The sequence below is a fragment of the Theropithecus gelada genome, chromosome 5, assembly GCF_003255815.1.
Source record: "Theropithecus gelada isolate Dixy chromosome 5, Tgel_1.0, whole genome shotgun sequence".
In the NCBI taxonomy this organism is placed as follows: Eukaryota; Metazoa; Chordata; class Mammalia; order Primates; family Cercopithecidae; genus Theropithecus; species Theropithecus gelada.
In genome coordinates, this window is record NC_037672.1 from 143,458,377 (window position 1) to 143,483,235 (window position 24,859).

Here is a 24,859-nt window from a genome sequence, read left to right on the forward strand (position 1 = left end):
ATCCTATTCTTGCTGCTCCACTGTCATTAGCAGGCTATCTCATGAGCCAAGAATGCTCCTCAAACTCTAATAATCAAATCAACATTCCAGTAAGCGGAAAGATGATGAAAAAAATGAAGGCTGTACCACTTCCATTTAAGGGGACGACCTGGATGTAACATAAAATACTTTTATTTACATCGTAAAAGCAAGAATTTAGTCATATGGCCAAACAGAACACAGGAAGTCTAGTAGATAAATGTAGATAAATATGATTATTTCAGTTGGGTGCCAGCTAAAAGTTGGGGTTCTGTTCTAAAGATGAAGGTGAGGTCGATAATTGAAAGCAACCAGAGGAGTGATGTCAGCAAGATGGCTGACAGGAAGCTGCTAGCGATCTTTCTCTTTTACAAAAAAAAAAAAAAAAAAAAGAATAAGCAACTGCATATTTACCAAAACAGCTAAAGGAGAGCACCAGAGAACAGCAAATAAACAGGAGAAATCGTGGAAAGTACAAAAACCCGAGATGGCCGCACAGAGAAGGGAAGGAAACCTCAGGTCTCCTGTACATTGGAGCAGCATTCTCCCAACCCCAGAGGTGACACCGCATCCTGCCCCTCAAAGGACTCCAACCCTCCAGCACACCAGAGCAGTTGTACCTCTAAGTACCACACCTGATGTGGCACCCAACCTTTGAGAATACAGAAGCTCCCCAGACTGCTGTAGCCATGCTTTCTGGGGCTAAGCAGATACAGTAATTCCCATCCCAAGAATTCAGAGCCCTGGCTAAGCCATACCACCCCACTCCCCAGGCCAAATAGGCACAGTGCCACGCCTACCTGGAACAGAATGAGTCCCCGACAGTCCAAGCTGCTGAAGCACCCCATCTCTCCAGAAGGTAAAGTCATTGCTGCACTGCGCCCCACGTCCCACAAGCCAAAGTGGCATCTTACCATTTCTGGGTCCTTGCTGCAGCTGCTGCACTTTGTGTCACAGAACCTGGGCTATGGCCATGTTCTACCACTTCAGGGTCCAGAGTCACCTCATCCCCCAGAGCCTGAGTTACCACTGTGCCCTCGTGGCTCCAGGTCCCAAATTGCAGCTGTGCTCTGTTCCCTGGGCCTGAGCCTCTGGAGTACGCCTTCTTCCCAAGAGTTATGCAAGTACTATGCTATGCCACCCAGGGGCAGTACCATAACTGCATCCAGCCCAGGGTTTGGGCTTCTAGGGTATGCTTCAGAGCAATGGACCCCAGCCTAGTGAGAGAACTGCATTCAATCATGCCTTGAAGAGTGAACCTGTGCCTCAAGTCCCAGGTGCTAATAGTAATCTCAAAAGATCCTGAGCCCAAGAACCTGGATCCACAGGCACCCTGAGCACCTGTGCCATGAATACCAGTGCTGCTGTGGCTGCCTTTGAGCTATGCAGACCCAATACCCAAAGAGATCCCCTCAGCTAAGACTCCAAATTGTATGAAAAGCAAAAACAGAAAAATCCCTAAAGTCCCTGCCCTAATAAGCTGTGAAACCACCACCACTGCCATGAACTCCTGCAGCATAGACCACAGAGGCATCCACAGTCATTACTAACATTGATCACAACAAAAGAAGCTGCACAAAGATTTCACCATTGCACCAATACAAAACCAGAGACACTATAATCTGTCCAACTGCCACCCTTAGGCTCATCTTCAGGGACAAGTCTTCCCCCAATGAAAGCCACTCTATAAAGTTTGGAAGAGGTGATCGCACCACCAGATGCACAGACATAAATGCAAAAACACAAGACACATGAAAAAGTAAGGAAGAATGACACCACCAAAGGAACTAAATGATTCTCTAGTAACTGATAAAACAGAAAAGAAATTTACTAATTATCTGAAGAAGAATTTAAAAATAATAATCTTAAGGAAACTCAACAAGATATAAAAGAATACAAATAGATAATTTAATGAAATCAGGGAAATAATTCATGATCTGAATAACAAATTCATAAAGAAACAGATAACACAAAAAATAATCAAACAGAAATCTTGAAGCTGAAGACCAATCAATAAAGTAAAAAATGAAATATAAAGCCTCAATAGCAGACTCCACTGAGCAGAAGAAATAATCTGTGAAGTTGAAGAAAGGACTTTAGAAGTGACTCAGTCAGAAGAAAAAATAAGAAAAAGAAGAAAAAGAGTGAAACAGCCTATGGGACTTATGGAATGCTACTAAGCCAACAGATTTTTGGCATTATGGGAGCTCCAGAGGAGAAGACACAGAGAATGCTAAAAACTTTCCAAGCCTTGGGCTAGATACAGGCATCCATATCTATGAAGCTCAAAGTTCCCAAATTAATTGAATCCAAAGAGGAATTCTCCCAGGGACATTATAATCAGACTGTCAAAAGTCAAAGACAAACAGAAAACTTTAAAAGCAGCAAAAGAGTCAAGTCACACATAAGGGAGTCCCCATTTGACTACCAGTGGATGTCTCAGGAGTAATCTTATAGGCCAACAGCCAGTGGAATGATATGTTCAAAGTACTGAAAGAAAAAAAAAAAACTGACAACCAAGAATACTATATCCCCACAGCTGTCTTTCTAGAAAGGAAGGAGAAAGTTTTTCATAGACAAGCAAAAGCTAGGGGAATTCATTACCACTAGGCCTGTCTTATAAGAAATACTAAAAGGAGTTCCTCAAGTGGAAACAAAAGGACAATAATTACTATCATGAATACATACGAAAGTACAAAACTTCTCAGTAGAGGTAAACATATAAACAAATCTAGAATACTCCAACACTGTAGTGATGGTGTGTAAATCATACATATTTCTAATATGAAGGTTAAAAGTCAAAACAGTGAAAATTAACTAAAGTGATGATAAATTGTAAAGGAACACACAATATTAGAAGATGTACATTTTGAGATTAAAAACATAAATGGGGTAAGGTAAATGGCTAAAGTTCTTGTATGTGGCAGAAGTTAAACTGTTATCAGCTTACAACAGTAGTTTATAAGATGGTTTATCTAAACCTCATAGTAACTATACACACACACACAAAAAACACCCTACATCATATATACAAACAATAAAGAGAAAGAAATCAAAGTACAGCAATACAGAAAATGATCAAATCACAAAGGATGACGAGAGGAAAAAAGAAATAAAGAACAAAACAACCAGAAAACAAGTAACAAAAGGTAATAGTAAGTCCTTACCTATCTCTAATAACCTTGAATGTAAATGGATTAAATTCTCTAATACAAAAGACATAGAGAGGATGATTGGATTAAAAAAAATAAAAAAAAAAACAAAACAGATCCAGCTACATGCTGCCTACAAGAGACATACATAAGCTTTAAGAAGACATATAAGCGGAAAGTAAAATGATAGGAGATATTCCACATAAATGGTAATCAAAAAAGAGCAGGGGGAGCTATACTTGTATCTGATAAAATAGGCTTCAAGTAAAAAACTGTCAAAAGAGAAAAAGAAGGTTATTATTAAATGATAAAGGGGTCAATTCATCAAGAGGACATGACCACAGTAAATATTTATACACCCAACACAGGAGCCTCTAAATATATAAAGCAAGAATTAATGGATATGAAGGGAGAAATAGATAGCAATGCAATAACAGTAATGAACTTCAAGACCCAGTTTTAATAATGAAAAGATCAGGCCAGGTGCAGTGGCTCACACCTGTAATTCCAACATTTCAGGAAGCCAAGGCAGGAGGATCGCTTGAGGCCAGGAGCTTAAGAGCAGCGTGGGCAACATAGTGATACCTTGTCTCTACAAAAATATTTTTTAAGTTAGCCAGGCATGGTAGCATGTGCCTGTAGTTCCAGCTACTCAGGAGGCTGAGGCAGAAGGATTGCTTGAGCCCAGGAGCTCAAGGCTGCAGTGAACTATGATCCCACCACTGCACTCCAGCCTGAGTGACAGAGAGAGACTCTGTCTCTAAAAATTTTTTCTGAGTGAATAAATCAACCAGACAGAAAATGAATGAAGAAACACTGAACTCAAATTGCACTTTGACTATCTGTCCCTCAAACATAGAAATAACAATGTTGCATAATCTCACTTATATATGAAATCTAAATTTTTTTTAAAAGTCAAACAGAGAGAGATAGAAAAAAATACTGGTTATTGGGGACAGGACAAAGGAAGAAATGGGGAGATGTAGGTCAGCAGATACAAAGTAGTAGATATTTAGATAAAAAGTCTAGAGATCTAATGTACACATGAGGATAATAGGTAATAAAATTATGGGATTTATGCTATTGTAGGTAAGTATGGATTTTTTTTAAATAAAAGGGAAAAGTTATTCCTATTACTAGTATCAGATTAGCATAAATCAGATAAAAGAGTGGGAGTTATTGATATATCACCAAAATGAAAATAAAAATTTTTAAATTTGATCAATTTGAGAAAATAAAGCCCAATTTAAAAGACAGATACAAGGAATTAATTTCCTTGCAACAAATTAATTTCCTTTATTTCCTTAAATATGAATTGAATACTTACTCAATAATAATATAGGCAGATCCTTCCAATGAGTTCATATTCTGTGTTGCCTTAGACAGAGTCAAATGTGGGGACCAGAACATACCGTATAAACCAATGTCAATGATTTTCTACCATCCCACCTCATCCCTTTTACCCACTGGAAAAACAAATGTAGGAAAACAAGCAAAACAGTAAAACTTAGGATAACCAAACCAATTTCCTATTGTGTCTATCTCCCAGATCAAATAGAGAATTATTTGTACAGAGTCACACAGGAGGGAATTGAAGAAGATTATCTTATTTGACTGTGACTAGAGATTTTTGAGTTAGAGATATAGCTGCTCTCCACTGACCATTTATCTCCTTGGCTTTTACAACATCCAAATCAAGCTGCAGTGATTCATTTTGAGGGGACTTTGGAAGCAGGACTTCAAACACTAGGTGGCCACCTAGCAGAAAGTCCTAAAGGGGCATGACACCAGCAGCAAGCTTTGGAATGGACCTTGTGGTCACAGCAAAACAGTGTCACATCGTTTGGAAGACGCTTCCTAACACCTTGGTGCTGAGCGCAGAATTCCTTAGGGAGTCCCAGTGGACCCTGGAAACACCTGCCATACAAAGACTTGGTGTTCAAGGTAATCTCCTGTCCTTGAAGACCTTCAGAGTATTTATTACTGCCAGAGCAGACAGTCTAACTACAATGGCTTCTAGAAAAAGACACAGTACCAGGAAAGCACATATGAGTCCAGGTTCAGGATTTGGAAATCCAAGAGAAAGTCCTACTCTGCACTGAAAAAACAATTATGCCCAGAGAAAGAGACTATGATGATGACAGCTGTAAGGATGATTACAACACCACAAGGGCCAGAGGACCATGCAAGGTCCTTCTAAAGAGTCTAGCATGGTGAACACCTGGTTGGTGAAGGAATTAAAATTCACCAGAATAGATAAGGAGAGACAATGATGAAAGAAAAGGAGGGAAAAGGCAGGAAAGAGAAGGCAAGAAGCTCAGAAAAGTGGTATGAATTATAAAAATACAGAGATTAAAAAAATGAAGAAGATTTTAAAAATCAAGTAAACTATTATGGTATTCTCTCTTCCCAGCCTTATGAAGTAAAAAGAAATGTGAATGTGTGAGACAACTTAAGAAAAAGAGAGAATACTAAATCTTTTTTCAGGTATCATGATAAAACTATGGTTTTCTAAACCAAGGTGAAACATATCACAACTCCCGAAGTAATAACACAACATTCAATAAGACAATTCAATACTCAACTAGAAACTGCAGGTCATTCAAATAAGCTCTTGAGAGCAATGATTACTTTATTACCAATTAACCACATCCAATAGACTTTCCAATTGTAATTTTTTAAAGCTAGCTTTTTAATAGCAATAACATAATGTTATTTCAAAAACGTTTTGAAAATAATGTTTTGTAATTTACAAAACATGTTCACACACATTAATCATTTAACAAACTATTTTAAGCAACACATATTTATTGCCAGGAAATATTTTATATGACCTAGTCAATAGTATGAATTCAGAGGAGAAAGCAGGTGCGTATCAATAAGGTTTCTAACACTGCAATTGTTTTCCCTTTTATCTAAACAAATAATTTTTTAAAAACTATATGTGCATGGTGTCTTACAGTTCCAGATACATTTTTAACATTTCTTAGAATGGGATATATTTGTGGCTGTTCTCCTGGGTGGGATTGGCTTCCTGGTAGAGTTTGGGTTCATGGTACCAAAACAAATTCAGGAGTTCTTTTATGTTTGAGGTGTACAAGAAATGCACACGGAGAATCCCCTATATCTAGGGCAGTGGCAGTCTTCTCTTTTAACTCTATAACTGCCAGTGATGCAGGACACACAGGCTTGGCCTGTGCCCCTGGCCCACCCATATCACCCAGTGTTTGGTTATTCCATTTAGATTTCGTATCTATGGGGCACAGCAATGCAATAATTCTGCCACCAACTCACCATAAGAAAGCAACCTTTCAGTCAAATTGTCAGCCAAACTGCAATTGCTTCCTCAACCAGCCTGCTCTCCTGCTCCCAATGCAGGTAATCCTGTTTCACTGACCAGGTCCCCGGAACAGAATCTATAAGCAGCACCCCCTCCACTATACCCATTCTCTTGTATCTTTCAGCCAGTTTGGGTACCTTAACCACACAGGAGAGGCTTTTCAAAAAAATGCCCTAACTACTAGAAGAGAACTTGAGAACTTGAAAACCTATTACTTCCAAGAGCCAACTTTCCAACCAGGACCCGTAAGCCTGACTCAAGCTCTAGAGACCTCCCCGCCCTCCCCTTACCTGACTTGCACATTTACACTCACCTGTTGTTTAAGTTTCTGCCAATTTCCCCCCAGTTCATTACCAACCTCTGTGAAAACAAACCAGGTTTGAGCTTCCTTGTACCCTAGAGCTCCCCAGTCCTCAGAATATTAACTCAGTGCTCTATAAAGTACGAGTGCTCAATAATTTGTTTTCAGCTAATAGTAGACTGACAGTCATCCCTCAGAAAAATGTCAAGCCATCCAACTTTAATGAAGAGCCAATAAAAGATCTAGCTCTTATATGGCTGATTTATGGAGCTTTATTGTTTTTGCTTGAGACAATGCATAATGGGATGAAAGTGTCCTGAAGAAGGATTCCATGACTTCCCATCTGTGGGACTTTAGACAAGTCATCTCACCTCTCAATCCCTATTTTCCCAACTACAAAATCAGAATAATATAAAACCAGTCCTATGTACTTCATACAATTGTATGGAAGTTAGAGATAGAAAAATATAGGCCAGATATGGTAGCTCACCCCTGTAATCTTATCTCTTCGGGAGGCCAAGGTAGGAGGATTGCTTGACACCAGGAGTTGGAGACCAGCCTGAGCAACACCTTTTCTCTACAAAAATTAAAAAAAAAAATAGACAGGCATAGTGGTGCACACCTTGAGTCCCAGCTGCTCAGGAGGCTGAGGTAGGAGGATTGTTGAGCCCAGGAATTTGAGGCCAGCCTGGGAAATATAGTGGAACTCTGTCTCTACGAAAAAAAATTGTTAAAATTAGTTAAGCATGGTGGCACATGCCTGTAATCCCAGCTACTTGTGACACTGAGGCAGGAGGATTGCTTTAGCCTGGGAGGTCAAAGCTGCAGTGAGCCATGATCATACCACTGTACTTCTGCCATGGTGACAGAGTGAGACCCTGCCTCAAAACAAAAAAAAAAAGAAAGAAAGAAAATATAGGTAAAAGCATTTCATAAGATATGCACAATAATTTTAAATGTATTTACCATAATAGGAGATGACCTGAAGAAGTATATTCGAATATATTTTAATTCTCTATATACTGAAACTTGCATGGATAAATCACTATTTATTTTAAATAAGAGAAAGAAATTATACTTCATCATTTGTTCAGAAAAAAAATTTATTGAGCATCTCCTAATGTCTTCTAACGTGCAAATCATTTTTCCCACATGCGATATTTACTTGACTAGATGATTTCAGATCATCCAAAATTAAGGAGGGAAAAAAAATGACTAAAAGTCCCATTCAGCTGCTAAGATTTCTGTTTTTGTTTTTCATCACTTAATAGATTTTAAAAATGCACTATTAGCCCTTTAGGAATATTTCATTTTCTTCCAGGCCAGAACAATCCTATAGAAGTCTTTTATTTCCTTCTAAGCATTTGAAGTCTTATTTCCTTCCAGGCATAATGCTACCTTTAGGGGTTGCTACCACAAGGCTGTGGCTGTTAAAGCTTAGACAAAGCAGAATTGGCGTGAATAACAGAGAAGCAAAAATGCCACAGTATATAACCTATCGTGTACCTTGATTTTTCTATAAAGTTTAACACAGGACAAAGTTTACCTTAATATGAATTACTGCCTTAATAATACATATTTAAATCAATACACATAAGGCTAGACAAATTTCTTCAGAAATATTAATTTATTCAAATACATTTCCTGTGTCCCTCATCTATGCCAAATACTGCACTAGATACAGAGGATACAACTGTGAATAAGAAATACACATTCGCTGCCATCTAATGAGAGCTTCAGTGAGCTACACAGCCATTTTCAATAGTCTGTGTTAAATGTGCCTTGACAGGGTAGTACCACAGGGCCATAGCACAGAAATGGCAAAAGCTTCCTGGAAGGAAGCTTCCAGTCAAACAGAAACATCAACACATCCATAACTTCTTAGGAATCATTACTCTGAACATAGCCTTTATTTTTTCCACACAGGTAGTTCAGGCGCTAACATCTGTGGATTGAGGCAGTCTGCTCTACCTACAGAGTTAACAGAGAAGAGCAGAGAAGGGAGGGTGAGGAGCACAGGCATTGAAGCCAGAGTGCCTGAGTTGACATCTTCACTCTACTTTGTTTGCGCTCTGTAAATCTAGACAAGTTTTTTAATCTCTTTTTGTGTCAGTTTTCTCATCTGCAAAATGGGGATAGTAATAATACCTATCTCAAAAGATTAAAGGAATTAATATATGTAAAGCACTGAGAACAAGAACTGACACATAGCGCGCACTGGCTGATCTATTTTGATGGCAAGAGTTTACTGTGATTGAGGTCATCCCTTATTGTGCAAGGGGTAGCAGCTCACTAAATCCACGCAGAGCAAAGGAACTGCCCACAGGTTAAAAGTACCTTCTATAATTGTGCATCAGAATAGTCCTGAGTTATTCCATCCTTCTGCTGTGCTCCTTTTTTCCTTCTGGATCAGAAATCAGAAAGTGCTTGCATTTCTTCACATCTCTAAGAGGCTTTGTAAAACCTAAGACTGGGCTTTTCCTACTCAACCGGTAAAAGACTCCTCCATTTAGCAAACAAGCTTCTAACTCAATTAACTGCCTTCCTCTTTCTCTATGGGTCCCTTTATTATCAATTAAGCTTGAAGTTGTAAAACTTTATCAACCACAGGCAAACTGTTTCTTAAAGTAGGCTCTTTTTTTTTAATCCTTTGATAAGTTTTCAATCACAATTTGAAAATAAATTTTTTTTCAAGGGAGCTATATAATTCATTCAACAAAAATTCTATTTTTTTTTGTTATCTCCAAAAAGATGATGACATCAAACCAAGAGAATTCACATCTCTCTTTATAGACTAACTGAGCATAGTAGATTATTTTTAAATTATACTGCCAGTTCTCATTTTTCATACCAAAATGTGACTATATAGCCTACCCTTAAGAGCAAGTATGCAAACACTACAGAATAGTTGGCAATTAAATAATAATTCGGGAACTAGAAATATCAAACTTCAGAGGAACAAAAAGAATACATACATGCCAACAACTTCATTGCACAAATGCAATGAGTATTCGTGAGGGCTTATTTTGACAAAGACTCACTGTAAACTCAAATGAGAGTTAGGCATATCAGTTTAATGGGTTATCAGAGGGCCACAAAAGTCCAAAGCATTTTTTTTTGTAGAATACTCTATCATGCATTTAAACAAAGATTAGTGTAAATAACTATATAAAGTATTGTACCTCATATTGTTAGTTTCCCAGGCTTTTTGTCAGAGTTAGATTACCTTGGTTTGCCTATTTGAGAAGGTATACCATTTTCAAACCAGTGTGAACTTAAGGTAACTGTACTGAGATTGAACTTCATAACATTATCTCATGGTTCATATTTGAAGAATTGGTAAATGAGAAACACTATTAAGCATACACTCTGAATAATTCCCACAATAGGCTCTCTTAACTGGAACTAAAATGGACTTGCATGAAGGAAAAAAAAACATATGCCCAATCTAGGATATCATTTAATTCTATCTCCTCTTTATTCTAGTACAGTAAATACATGAAAGAATCCTGAAATGAGAGATGGGGAACATAGAGTTGTGGAAATTACTTCAACCACTATATGACCAGGAGGAAACTGGATCATTTTCCAGCTTCCCCAAGCCCTTTTCCTGCCATTTTTATTAAGGCTACTCCTACACTGCATTAAAAAGATACAAAAGAAAAGTAGTTCCCACAAAGAAAACTCAAAGATCGGTTGGGGAGCCAAATATATGCAAAAATATCTGATTAAGGGTGAGTGTCACAACAGAAGTACAAAATATTGTGGAGGGAAGAAAAGACTAATTCTGACTGGGCATCTATAGCAGCTTTTTGAGAGGAAAACTATATTTAAGCTGGGCCTTGACGGATGGGCAAGACTTACTAGATATGGGGGATGAGAAGGTTCTTATTATAAGTGCTGACAGATCAGGTGAGCTGACCACAAGCAGCAAAAGAATTCATCAGAAGACAAAGTCCTCAAAATACTGAAGACTAATGTCAAAGGAACTGTCTGCAAGTAATAGGTGGCCAGAAATTCCCCAGAGCATATAGACCAAAGGCCAAAAAGTTTGTCCAGAGAATCAAAGAATCAAAGGAGCTGACTCAAGAGGAAATATGAATGGCAAACATCCATTAGAGTTTAGGGTAGTGTTTTTCAAGCTGTGGTCACAATATCAATTTAGTGAATAATGATTGGCATTATTGTTCCAAGATTGGAGAGAAGAAAAAGAAGAGAAGAAAAGGAAAAAGGTGGAGGGAGGAGGGGGAAAAAGGCAAGGGAAAGAAAGAAGAAAGAATAAATTATACACAGAGTAATTATATTTTGGAAAACTTTTCAGTTTCTGCCTGCGTGAAGAAAGGAAAGACGGGATGGAGAGAGGGAGGGAGGGAGGAAGGGAGAGAGGGAAGGAGGAAGGGAGGAAGGCAGGGAGGGAGGAAGGCAGGGAGGCAGGAAGGCAGGAGAGAAGGAAGGAAGGAAGGAAGGAAGGAAGGGAGGGAGGGAGGGAGGGAGGGAGGGAGGGAGGGAGGGAGGGAAATAAATTCCTCATTCAGAGGGCCCTGCAAGGCCAGTATCTTGGCACTGGATTAGAATGCAGCTTAGCCCACTCAATATATTCAGATCATTTGTTTGGATCCAAGTATTCTTGGGTCATGAATAATGAGCTTGAAAATCTCATTGCACTAAGCAGGATGTTCTCATTAAATACTTAGAAAGATACAGCCTGATGACTTTGTAATGCAAGTAAAGTTTAACAGAATCAGTTCTAAAGTTTGTAGCAATGCAATACAGATTAAACCTGACTCCTTTGGCCTATACACTGTCCACGTTCCTTTTTTTTTTTTTCTTTTTCTTTTCTTTTTTTTTTTTTTTTTTTTTGAGATAAGGTCTCACTCTTTTCACCCAGGCTGGAGTGCGTTGGCAGGATCTTGGCTCACTACAACCTCCACCTCAAAGCACAAGTGATCCTCCCATTTCAGGCTCCCAAGGAGCTGGGACCACAGGCACATACCACCATGCCCAGCTAAGTTTTTTTGTATTTTTGGGGAGACATGGGGTTTTACCATGTCACCCAGGCTGCTCTGGAATTCCTAAGCTTAAGTGATGCACTGGCCTCGGCCTGCCAAAGTGCTGGGATTACAGGCGTGAGACACCCAGCCAGCCATGTTCTTAATAAACAGACAGATGTCAAATATCTTAATATAAAAAGAGAATAAGCTGGGAAAGCATAAAGATCTACATTTAATGCAATAAAAATAGATCATATTACACCAAGAAGCAAACAGTTTAAAGTGACAGAATATCTCCTCTCGTTTACATGGGTCCTATATTTTTTTCCCCAAAATATTTTCATCTAAAACAACCATACCTACATACAATTGATTAAAAAGCTGAAGAAAAGACTACCCAAGATCACAGAGCTAGTTAGGGATGGGGCCAAAAGAAGAAGCTAAGTCTTCTGAGGTTTAATTTATTGACATTTTCGTAACTCCATGATTTAGTAAATTATTAAGAATAAGTCTTCTATTTTCAAGAATAACAACTTCATAAATATACACAAATACATGTGTAGCTAGCGTGTAGTTGGTACACAGACAAGCCACAGAACTTGAAAAAGGCACATGCCCAGAATTTGGAAATAAAGCTAAAAATAATCAAATTCTCTATAATAAGATGCAAACATAGAAACATTAATTAGATTAGATTAGCTGAAAGAAAAGCTAGCAGTGTGTTGTTGTTTAGACTAGTGCCTCTCTAAAAACGAAGCCTGATATTTAAAATATAACTTATCAAAATAAACCAAATTATCAAAAAATGTTGCTAGTCATCATACATGCAGATATTCTGATACTGAACAAGGAGAATTAGGTTGATAACACATTTTCAATGTTTATGTAGAACTGTTTAAGTGAGCCGAGATTGCACCATTGCACTCCAGCCTGGGCAACAGTGTGAGACTCTGTCTCAAAAAAAAAAAAAAAAGAGAGAGAGACAGACATACCTGATTGTTTTCTTGGCTTGCGATTTTTTTGTTGTTGTTCATTGGAATGGAGCTGGGATGCTTTTCTAGGCTTTACTGTTTCAGAGAAACATCCTATAAATCTATTCAATCTTCAATCCCCTTTATCTAGTTCTAAACTCTCAAAGCAATCTTTCAATTACTAGTTTGGCTCCCCATGGCCTTTAATTCCCAAAGGGGCTATCTTGAGTATCTGACATGACTATTCCAGGTTACAACAATAAATACTAATACAAAAAAACTGAAGACCTATAATGTAAACTAATAATCTGAAATTATCCAGTTTATTAAATTTATTTAAATACAAATCATCTTATGCTACAATGTACTGCTTGTTTTATATCACTTACTAAACTGAAAATTATATAAATGTACTATGTATATACAGCAAGCTATTGCAAGCACTTGACATATGTTTTTGCATAAATGAATGAAGTGAATGAATGAGCGAATTTAGAAGATCAGGAGAGATGAGTATCAGGGAAGCAGAAGGAATTTGGAGATGAGTGGCCATGGTATCAGTCATGGAGGATATGAACTGAGAACTGGCCACTGGGATTGGTGACTAGAAATCATTGCTAATCTATTAAAAGAGCCCTTTTGGTTACAGAGGTAAAAATGAAGATAATTTGCTGGGCAACAGGGTTTAATGAGAAAATTCTAAGTTACACCAAAGAACAGGGAAATCTAGGTACGTTTCACAAGTTTTATAGCAGCTTAAAACAAACACAGTCAACTCTTTCTACCTCCTAAGAACTCTCGCCCAATCTGGAAGATAAGACTGAAGCTAAAAGGTAGATACAGTAGAAGAGTAGGGACATAGAATTTCTTGCTGTTGCTGCTGTTACTTCTGTTCTTTCATCTGTTAAAGAGGGAAAAGTAGCTGTTACTACTCCTCAGAAAGCACACCAGTCTGGAGGCTAAAAAACATACATCTGCCAGCTTGCAAGAAGGCTCAATGCTGACAATGTTTTTCAGACATAAGATTCCACCAGGATGCCATTAACCTTACACTACAAGCCAAAGCAGTAACCCCATTTAACAGAAGAGAAAGGCAAAGAACAGAAAGGCTAAGTAATTGCTAAAGCGGAGAAAGTGACTGACAGATCAGATTTCCGTTTCACTCCTAGTCCTCTCTGCTGATTAGATCTACTCTAACTGCCTTTATAAATGTTTCAATGAATCTTATCTTAATGCATTGGATTAGCAAGACCAACTCCCCCATGATAATGCAAAATAACCCTGAAATGTTTCATGCCTCACTCATAAGTCAGAAATTGAACTTTCAGTCTCCATTTGGACTGTGATGATCTTGATCTTTCACCTCTAGCAAAAATCTCATAGCTATACTTTGAAAGTTAGTAATGAGTGCTTCATTTGCTTTCCAAGCAGATAGAAAACCTTTTTTAAATACACTCAGACTTCCATGACCTTCATCTATGACTTAAAGACTTCCCCACATGCAATAATTTTCTTTGCTAAGGAGACATTCTTAAATTGTCTTTGAAGAGATTTGAGCACCAGCCCCATTGATGAAAGTAAACACACACACACACACACACACACACACACACTCGTTATCTTTCTTCTATACCCCAAATCAAAATGTTTCTTTAAAATGCATTTGGAATTCAGCATGACTATCAAAGTTCTAAAATCCTTCAACCCGCTAAGTAAAATATAATTAAAATGCCAGCTAAATATGCTCGCATTAAAAGAAGCACACTGTCTTAATACTAGACTAGGCAAGACCATAGCCTAACGTTGCAAGTAGCAAACACAGTCTAGATTCCTAACCTGAAGTTCTGGCTGTCCCACACAGCTGGGTGGAGCTGACCTCACTTGTGGTGCATTTTGGTTTTTTCTACATTAAAATGGAAAACAATAATTTAACGATGAGGGTCATCTAGGCAAAACTATTCCACTATGCTTTGCCTATTTTTGTGAGGTTTATAACATGAAGTAGAGATTCTGAATACTGTAATATCACATTAAACGTAAGCTTCTCAAAGTCAGGCACTGGACTGTCATGTCTCAGAACACAATACTCTAAAGCATGGTGCCGTGGCATACTGAGTACTTTTGAGCTGAGACAGACAAGGGGGCCTCAAAAGCAAGATGGTCTCCCTAACCTTCTCCTGCCCTCCTGTCTCCTGTCCCTCTTTCTCTTGCCCCTGAGTGGATCATAGAAACTAGAATTCCTCTTCCCCTAGGTGGATCATAGAAAGCAGAAAGGTCACTCTGACTTCCTCCCTTCTCCCCTGAAGATCCTCATGTGACAGGTGTCCTTTCTCACACTCAGGGAAAGCAAGTCTTACAGAGACATAGAAAAGAATCTGAAAAACCTGGCCTTATTAAGTGGCCCCAGTTTATTACCATTAGAGCATACCCCTTTTTTTTCCAACCATGTTTCTCCCCAACTATCCACTTATTTCATCAGACAGCATAAAAATATAGTTTTCCCTGGCTCTTTGGGTCTACATTTCTGAAATTACCCATGTCACCTAAAACTTTAGGTATATAAATTTGTTATGCTTTTCTCTTGTTAATGTGTCATTTGTCATAGGGATGTCAGCTATGACCCTTGTTATGGGTGACCAAAAGATTACTTTTTCACCCCTGTAAGATCTTACTATCCTTATTATTCTCTATGGTAGAAAACAGTATCTTAAAGTTGATGCTTAACAACTGGTTGAATACTGTATTCTATTTCTAAAGCTGGATGGTGGACATAGAAGTGCATATTGTGCTTTAAACTGTGTATATGTGTTTTACACACTTTTTGTAGCTATGATAGGCTTCATAATTTTTAAAAGAAGGAGATTCTTGAGGCCCATCCACTAAACATTCTAATTCAATATGTCTAGGATGGATATGATATAAAGAATTTAAGTTTACTTTTCTAATCTTTCAGGTAATGCCAGTGCAAGTGATCCATGAAATCCATTTTAAGAAACAAACAATCAAAAAAGCGCAAATAAACATAAATAACATGCCTATAGTCAGTACACTGCTACTAGTGGTAGAGGTGCCTATTTTCATGGTTTGAATTGCCAGGCTTGGTTTTAAACACAGATAACCTAGAGTTTAAATATTACTCCCAGATCTGACTAAAGACTCCTTTCTAACTTGCCCTGACTTTTATCTATTACAACTCTTAATGCTTTTTTCTTTTTTCCTTCAGATATTTGAAGGCAGACATTCCTTAATTATATTTCTCTTCTACTTGTTTAATACCTAGGCTCTCAAAATTTTGCAAAGCTATATAGCTTTGCAACTTTACTTGGATGTTAAGGTTTCATACTCACTTCACATTTTTAGGCAATGGCTTTTAGCTGAATTCTTCTTTTTCTCAGCATGCAAAAGAAGCAATATTGAGATAAAAGAAGACAATGCCTCTTTCCCAAACCCTACCTTTCTTGCTTTTTCACTGAACACCAGTATAAACGATAGAGAAATGAAACAGTTCTACAACAATACTATGAAAATCACATAACTCCCTCTCCAAACGTAGGGGAATAATTTTCTAGTTTCTTAAATATTTTTTCTTTTATAAAGGAATCCACGTGACAGTTATTGTAAGGCAGTAGTAACTTGAATTTAAATACAATGATTCTCTTAGCAAGTCTCATCAGGTTTAAAACCTTTGTAAGGCTTTTGGAGGGAAAAAAAATCAAAAAAAAATTTTATCACAGAATCTTGTATTTGGAACAGAAATTTAAACTAAACAAACATATATAGTTTTAAACAAAGAATAAGTGTTTATCTTTTGCCTCCCATGTCAGAATAAAATATAAAACATTCTGATCTATCTTATTTTTGGCAATAAAATTAGGATTAACCAACTCATACTACTTTTTCTTGTTCCTTTTTTTTTTTTTTTTTTTGAGATGGAGTCTCGCTCTGTCACCCAGGCTGGAGTGCAATGGCGCAATCTTGGCTCACTGCAACCTCCGCATCACGAGTTCAAGCAATTATTCTGCCTTAGCCTCCCGAGTAGCTGGGGTTACAGGCGCATGCCACCAAGCCTGGCTATTTTTTCTATTTTTAGTAGAGACGAGGTTTCCCCATGTTGACCAGGCAAGTCTTGAACTCCTGACCTCAGGTGATCCCCCCTTGCCTGGGCCTCCCAAAATGCTGGGATTACAGACATGAGCCACTGCCCCCGGCCTTATTACTTTTTCTATTACTTAAAAAGGAACTACAGCTACATGCACACACACATACACACAGCCACAATCGCCACCAGCTGGACCATGTCAAAGCACACTCTACAATTTTGCAGTTTTGAAAACTTGTGTTTAAAATATTCAAATGAATAAATAACAATCACAAATAAGAAGCTGACCATGTTTCTAATATTCAAATAAAAATAGCTTAAAATGTAAAAGCCACAAAAGAAGATTGTCAGTCAGCTTTACCACTAAACAGTATCATTTGTTTACCTGAGAAATATACTGGCATTTCAGGGTATATATACTGCTATGCACATACATTGAGTCCCTTCTGCTGCTAAAAGTCATTATAAATTCTAGTTGGCTCACTGAAACAAAAATAACCTAAGTTATAAGAACAGACTTTTTTTTTTAACTAACAAAAAGCAATAAAGTTACTTCTTGCCAAAGTACAACCCATGACAAAATCTTTTGGTAACCAACAATTTTACTGAAAATCATTTAAAATGAAAAGTGTGTAAGTAGCAGAAACAAATTTCCTCCTACGTTCTATAACAACTTTGCAAAATGAAAATAATCATTTCAAATGACACCATTACAACTGCATACATCCCCAAATCATTAAAAACAAATATGCTATACAACCATACACTTTACTTAGTACATGAGAGCACATATTAAACATGTATATATTACATATAAATATGTAAATATACATGAGCATCAACTAAATGTGAAAAAGGTGATAACACAAAATCCTGAAGGAAAACGTTTTCCTACTTGACATAAACACCATCAAGAACATTTTGCAAGGACAATGCAACATGGAAATATGCCACAGCAATTCTATTGCTATGTTTAAAACCCATGTGAGTACAGAGCTGCTACATGCAAGGCAGAGCAGAGAATCACAGAAAAGCAGAATCAGGGCCTTCATCAAATACTAGGTCACAGTGAGCCCAGCTTGTGGACCTTTTCATTACACACACCAACAAATTCACTATCCATCCTTAGATTACATTCTTTCCAATATATTATACAGAAGATTAATCTTCTTTCACATTTACTTCAACAAAAGTCTATATTCACTTATCTAGTAACATTATTTTAGGAAAGCATTAAACTTTTCTACTACCTTTTCTTGCTGATCATTTTCTCCTACTATCTGGTGAAAATATGAAATAGTCTACTCATTTCATATCAGAAGATAGGACCAAACTAGACTCTGCAAACTTCATTTCTGAAACTTGATGTTCAAGATTTATGAAAAATTATATCTTATACCCCGGTCTACAAAAATGCTTGATAATCATGAAACTATACAATATAAACATTTAAAGAAATAGACTAACACTTTTAGAAAACAAAGGAGATATTTCTAAATTCCACATTATTAACGTGGAACATTAATGTAAACAATTTATCTATTGAAGGAATAAACATGTAAGTAGACTTTAGAAGAATCTAATGCTATGTTACTGTCAAGGATATGGATGAAATGTGAACTTTGGCCAAAAGTTGGGAACAAAAAGGTTTTTAGTCTCTAAAATCAATATAGCCTGCACACCTCTTAAGGGAATCACCATTAGACAAATCACATTTATCTCTAATCACAATAGAAAGAAAACCACAGAGCATACTAGTCTAAAACTCCTATACCTCCTCTATCTCACTAATCATATGGCAAATAGTAAAAACTACCTGACATAATGAAATCTTTGGTTAAATCCAGCTATCTGCTAATTTCATTCCTACACTAAGAAGCTAAATGTGGCTTTGAGAAAACACACAACCACAATGCCTGGCTTCACTTTCAATGCATGTCTACACATCTCAGCTGGCTCCTCAGTCCAGCCTAGCTGTCCTGCCATACCCTCAAGTTAACTCACTTTCCTCATCTAATTGGCAACTGCACACTTTCTCCTCCCTTTTGAAACATCAATACCACCTACCTCATTATCACTCTCAGTTGTTGATCTTGCTTCCAACCTCACTAAGAAAATAAAAACCATTAAAAAAGACCAAGTATACCCCTTCTGCCCAGCTACACACATCCATATCCACACACTCTGCCTTCACTTCTGTTATTATAAATAAACAGCCCAAGGTTCACTGACAGTCATACAACTCAATACTATTCTTTCTCATTTGATCAAATATATTACTCCAGCATACACACTCTCTCTTACATCAACAGTTTCCTCTCTAGTGTAGTATTCTCATCATGGTACATACATGCTGTTATTTCTACATTAAAAAAATTTCTACCCCACATCCCCTCTAAATACAACCTCATTTCCCTTTTCCCTTTCATCACAGAGAACCTCAAAACAGTTGACTCTACTTCTATCTCTAATTCTGCTCTTCCTACTTTTTTCTTGAGCCTACTCCAAATAAGCTTTTATTTCAATGCTCCACCAAAACCACTCTAGTCAGGCTGCCAGTTACTCCATGTAGCATAATTCAGTGGCTAATCTTCAGAATTTACCTTACACAACTTATATCAGCATTATTTTACACAGTGAACCAGACCCTCCTCCTCAAACACTTTTTCACATGGCTTCCAGGACACCTGGCTTCCCTGACACAATGCTCCCCTGTTTTTCCTGCTCTCATTACTGCTGCTTTCTCTGTTGTCTTTGTTGGTTATTCCTCATTCCCTTGACCTCTTAATGTTGGAGTGATCCAGGGCTCAGTCCTTGAACCTCTTCTCTTTTATATCTATGCTCTCTCCCCAAAAAATCTCATCCAATTTTGGCTTTAAGTACATTTATCCACTGATGATTCCCTAATTTATATCTCTAGTTTAGACCACTTGCTAAACTACTAATTCTAATATCTCTAATTCTTCATTAGTATTTCCACTTGGATATATAATAGACATCTTAGTACATCAAAAAACCAAACTCTTGATCTTTACCTATATGGCTGACATTACAAGTATTCACTAAGGTCAGTTCCCTTCTCCTTCAGCACACATAAATGACAACACATGGTAAGGCCTTATGACTTATTCTGATCAATTTAATGTGAGCAAAGTGCCATGTATCACTGTCAACCTGGGCAGTGAAAAACCTATTTGTGGTTCTGCAATCTTTCTCTCTGCTGTGGCAAGTGAAAATGTTGTGTGTTCCATCCAGGGGGTAGACCTACAAGATAGTAGAGCCTCCAATCAATCTGGCATCTTTGGGGATGGCAAAAGACCTTCCCATTGACCCACATGGGACATGTACCATGAACAAGAAATAAATGTATATTTTTAACCACTGAGATTTTGAAGTTCTTAGTTATCCCAGAATAGCCTAGCCTCTATAGGCTAATACTCCCCAAACCTGTTCTCACATAGCAACAGCAACCTCATCCTTTCAGTTGCTCGACCAAAAACCTTAAAATCATTCTTGATCCCTCTTTTTCTCTCACACCCCACATCTAATTCATCAGCATATCCTGTACCAAATACACCCAGAATCCAATCACCTTTACTGTCTCCACTACCATTCTGTTCTTCAAAAGACACTGGTGAAAAATAATAAGACAAGTCACAGACTAGGAAAAAAATATTGACAAAGCAAATATCTGATGAAAGAGACATACCCAGAATATACAGAACTCTTAATGATCATCAATAAGTAAACAAACCACCCAATTTTTTAAAAAATGAGCAAAAGAGTTAATAGACATTTCACTATAGAAGACATATGAATAGCAAATCAACACATGAAGAGATACTCAGTATCACTGGGAATGCAAATTAAATTAGAACCACAATGAGATATCATTACACCGTATTAGAATGGCAAAAATTAAAAAGACTGAAAATACAGTACCAAATATTGACTAGGATGTAGAACACTGGAACTCTCATTCGCTACTGGTTGGAATGTAAAACTGTATGACCACTTTAAAAAATAGTTTGGTGATTTATTTAAAAGTTAAACATACATATGTAGTAAAAGAAGAGTGCTTGTATATTGAGAGAAATAGTCTACATCAGAAGCTATTTATAGGAGGCTTATAACTATTTATAGATGATTCTTCCTTGATTAAAAGGTACTAAAACTTACACCTACCAGATGATATACCCATTCCACTCCTAGATATTTCCAAGGAAATGGGGGTATGTTATATATAAACTTAAGATTTCTACAGGAATGCTCATAGCCAAAAATTAGAAACTGCCCAAATTTCCATCAACAGGTGAATGGATAAACAATTTGTAGCATATCTGTATAAAATACTACTCCTCAGCAAAAAAGGTACTGAATTATTAATGAACACAACATAGATGAATTACAAAATATGTATGCTTAGTAAAAGAAGCTAGAAAAGATTTTTTTAAAAAAAGAGCACAAACTGTATAATTCCATCGCATAAAACTCTAAAAAACACAAACTAATCTACAGTGACAGAGAGCAGATCAGTGGTTGCCTGGGGAAGGGGGTGTTGAGAAGGGCAGAAGGAAGGAATGTCAATGGGACTCAGGAAACTCTTTGAGTGTGTATATATGGATATGGATATGTTCACTATCTTGATTGTGTTGGTGGTTTCACAAGTATACACATATGTCAAAGTATTAAACTGTTTATGTTTATACAGTTTGTTATATGTCAATGATACTTCCATAAACCTGTTTTCAATATAGCAGGTACTCAATATTTTTGGAAAACAGAAAGGGGATGAAAATGAAAATCGATGTTGAAAGTAGAATCCTAAGAATGAACTGAAGTGGAAACCCATTATCTTCCCTCCTTCAATAGCATTTTTTTTCTGAATGAGAGAATATAAGTAGAAAAGGAGAAATAAGCTATCACAAATGAATGTCCCTCAGTATAAAGTCATAGGGCCTTTCAACCAGGGAAGAACCCCCTATAAGTAGCTTCTGCATTGGACAATTGCTACCCCAATATACAAATACAATTATTGTGCCATAGTCCCCTAGCAGTTGAATAATCTCTTTGAATTCATCTAATAAACCTAGCCTAATTTCTTCTTTTTATATCATCTTCACTTGTCATTAAACATATTGAACTTTTCCCCATCAATTTAGTTTGTTAAGAATTTTTTTGGAAATAAGGAATAGCCATATTAGATGTCCTCAGGCTGTGAATCTTGGATGAAAAATGCCTTTCCCAGGTCTTCTCTGTCCTTTGTCTCCCAATTTCCACTGAGGTAGAAGAAAAGTCACTATCTCTATTTCACTCATTTCCCTTGCTCTTCTCTTTGAAATCCTAAATTCCATCCATCATGATCAATTTTAGCATCATGCTAGTATGTGAGTACACCTCCTTCTTTCACAAGCTGTTATGGCTAGGAGTTTTCTGCAACATCAGCCCTTCATGTTCAAAACTATGGTACAATTTTGAAATAAAAGCACAGCATGCACTTATGTTTAAATAAGGTAGCCCCATGACTCACCTCATTTCCACCAACTGCCTTGGTTAAAATCACTGCAGAAGACACAGGCGGAGGCATGCAACCTACTGTCTGCAAACTGAAAAATAAAAGAAAATCCAACTATAAATAATTTTTTAAATCATAGACAGCTGTCACCACATTCATTCTAAAACAGCAAGGCTGAGCAAATGAAAATAAGGGCATATTTATTGATGCACATGCCCTGTTGAATTTAGACAAGTCTGCACAAGGCAATATGGCTTACAAGGTGCTGCAAATGTATGGGTTCTAATCTCTTATGCTATTCCATAGGCTTGAGTGAGTCTATTTTAAGCTATTTAAGCACTTATTATACAATTCAAAAAGCAGTCAAGGTATAGTGAGTTCAGTCATTGAAAGATAACCAAAATGGCTAATCATTTGGTAAGTGTATGTAATCTTAGGTTATTTTTAGGTAAAGTGAAAAATATTTTCCCTACATTTTGTTTGTAGGAAGTCTCTAAATCTTCAAAACCACTTCCAAAGTTCAAAATACTTGACAAGACACAAGCTTGTATCTTTGGATTTCTTTCTATAGAAGAGTAGTTTTCAAACCTTCATCTCATAAAAGACATTTTAATGTTGTAATAACATTACAGAAACAGGCATGACACAATCATACACTTTTGCATTCAGACTCTGTAGTAAATTCTAGTATCTATTCTCAATTTGGTTTTTATTAAATTAAGTGCACACACCCAAGATCATGACAGGTCTATTTTCTTAGTTTAGGACAGAAAATAAACTGCATAACAAGCAAATGAAACTATGAGTAATAAACTTAAGTACTATAAATTTTTTTAATTACTCAAAATCCACATAGAATATATCTTCTGGGGAGAACAGGTATCTGGCCTAAGTGGAAAGTTCATACAGGGCATAGAGGACACAGAGTATCTGACTTAGATTTTGAATGGGTATGATTAAAGGTTACAGTTGACCATTTAACAACATGGATTTGAACTGTGAGGGCCCCACTTATACAAGAATTTCTTCTGCCTCTGCTACGCCTGAGACAGCAAGACTTCTTCCTCTTCTTCAGCCTACTCAATGTGAAGATGACAAAAATGAAGGCCTATATAATGATCCATTTCTACTTAATGAATAGTAAATATATTTTTTCTTCCTTATAATTTTCTTAATATGTTTCTTTTCTGTAGCTTAATTGTAAGAATATGTAATACGTGTAATATATAAAGTATATGTTAATTGACTCTTTATATTATAGGTAAGGCTTCCAGTCAATGGTTAGGCTACCAGTAGTTAAGTTTTTGGGGAGTCAAAAGTTATATGTGGATTTTCAACTGCATGGGGGTTGGCACCTCTAAGCTTCACAGTGTTCAAGGGTCAACTGTATTTTTATTCATTTTTGGAAGAATATATTATCTAAAATTTATGCAATAGATTTACATTAGGTCCGAAATCTGAAAAATAATGTTTAAACTCATTTTGATTGAAGCATAAGAAAACTGGAATTTCCAACTCAGTTCCATTCAATATGGTCTTCTTTCCAGATCTGTTTTACCAAGAGCTACTAGAGTGGTCTGCCCTATTATGAATTCCCAATTTCTGAGTCTTCCTTAGAGTCTGCTATCATTGTCACTAATACTGAGCATTTACCATTTGTAGTAGACACTATTCTAAACACTTTACATACTATCTCATTTATTCCTCAAAAGTTATATTTAAGATAAGTTGTTATTATTATTCCCATTTTACAGAAAACTGAAGTGAAGAAAGAAGTTAAGTAACTTTCCAAACTCACAAAGCCACCTATCTGGGGTAAAACTTTTATGGGTCACAGACTTATCTAGGCCTCCCACCTCAGCCTCTCTGCCTTCTGTCTCCCCTACCCCCAATACTAGGACAGATCCTCTCATGCATTTTCAATCTTTCTAACTTTTTCATCCCTCCTCTTCCAGCCCCTTCCCTTCTGTATGCAAAAAAGCAGAATTCTCATAGCTTTAAAAAGACAAAAATTTTGCTTGAACCCAGGAAGCGGAGGTTGCAGTGAGCCAAGATCGCGCCACTGCACTCCAGCTGGGCAGCAGAGCAAGATGCCATCTCAAAAATAAATAAATAAAAGACAAAATTTGCCAACTATACACTGAATACATATATCTTCTATGGGTAAAATCCTACAAGAAAGAATTTTTAAAAAGAAATAAAAACATTATTCCTGCATTGAAGGAGGCAGAAGAGTCAATGCACAAATGTAGATAACTAATAGCAAAATGAGTGAAATGAGTGGTGCTGCCTCCTCAAGATACAATCCCACTTTTCTCATTGTGACTCACTTTTGACCTTTAAAGACTGCCTGCCTCCATGGCCCCACAGACCATTCTCTCTTTACTTCTCTGAAAGGAGATTTCTTCCCCCTCTAATAGTAATAATAACCTTAAAGTAACCAGTAATCTCCAAATCACCAAATCTGGTATC

General features: G+C 37.0%; 1 protein-coding gene across 4 annotated transcripts in view; it reads right to left on the reverse strand.

Annotated features, from left to right (window-relative positions):
- The window catches only part of SLC10A7 (solute carrier family 10 member 7), a 258,184-nt gene that overhangs the window by 217,615 nt on the left and 15,710 nt on the right, over positions 1 to 24,859 (reverse strand). For all 4 annotated transcript variants that reach the window (XM_025385398.1, XM_025385397.1, XM_025385396.1 and 1 more), the window contains one exon: positions 22,403 to 22,478. In XM_025385398.1, coding sequence (XP_025241183.1) covers positions 22,403 to 22,478 — 76 coding nt within the window. The remainder of the gene's footprint in view (positions 1 to 22,402; positions 22,479 to 24,859) is intronic.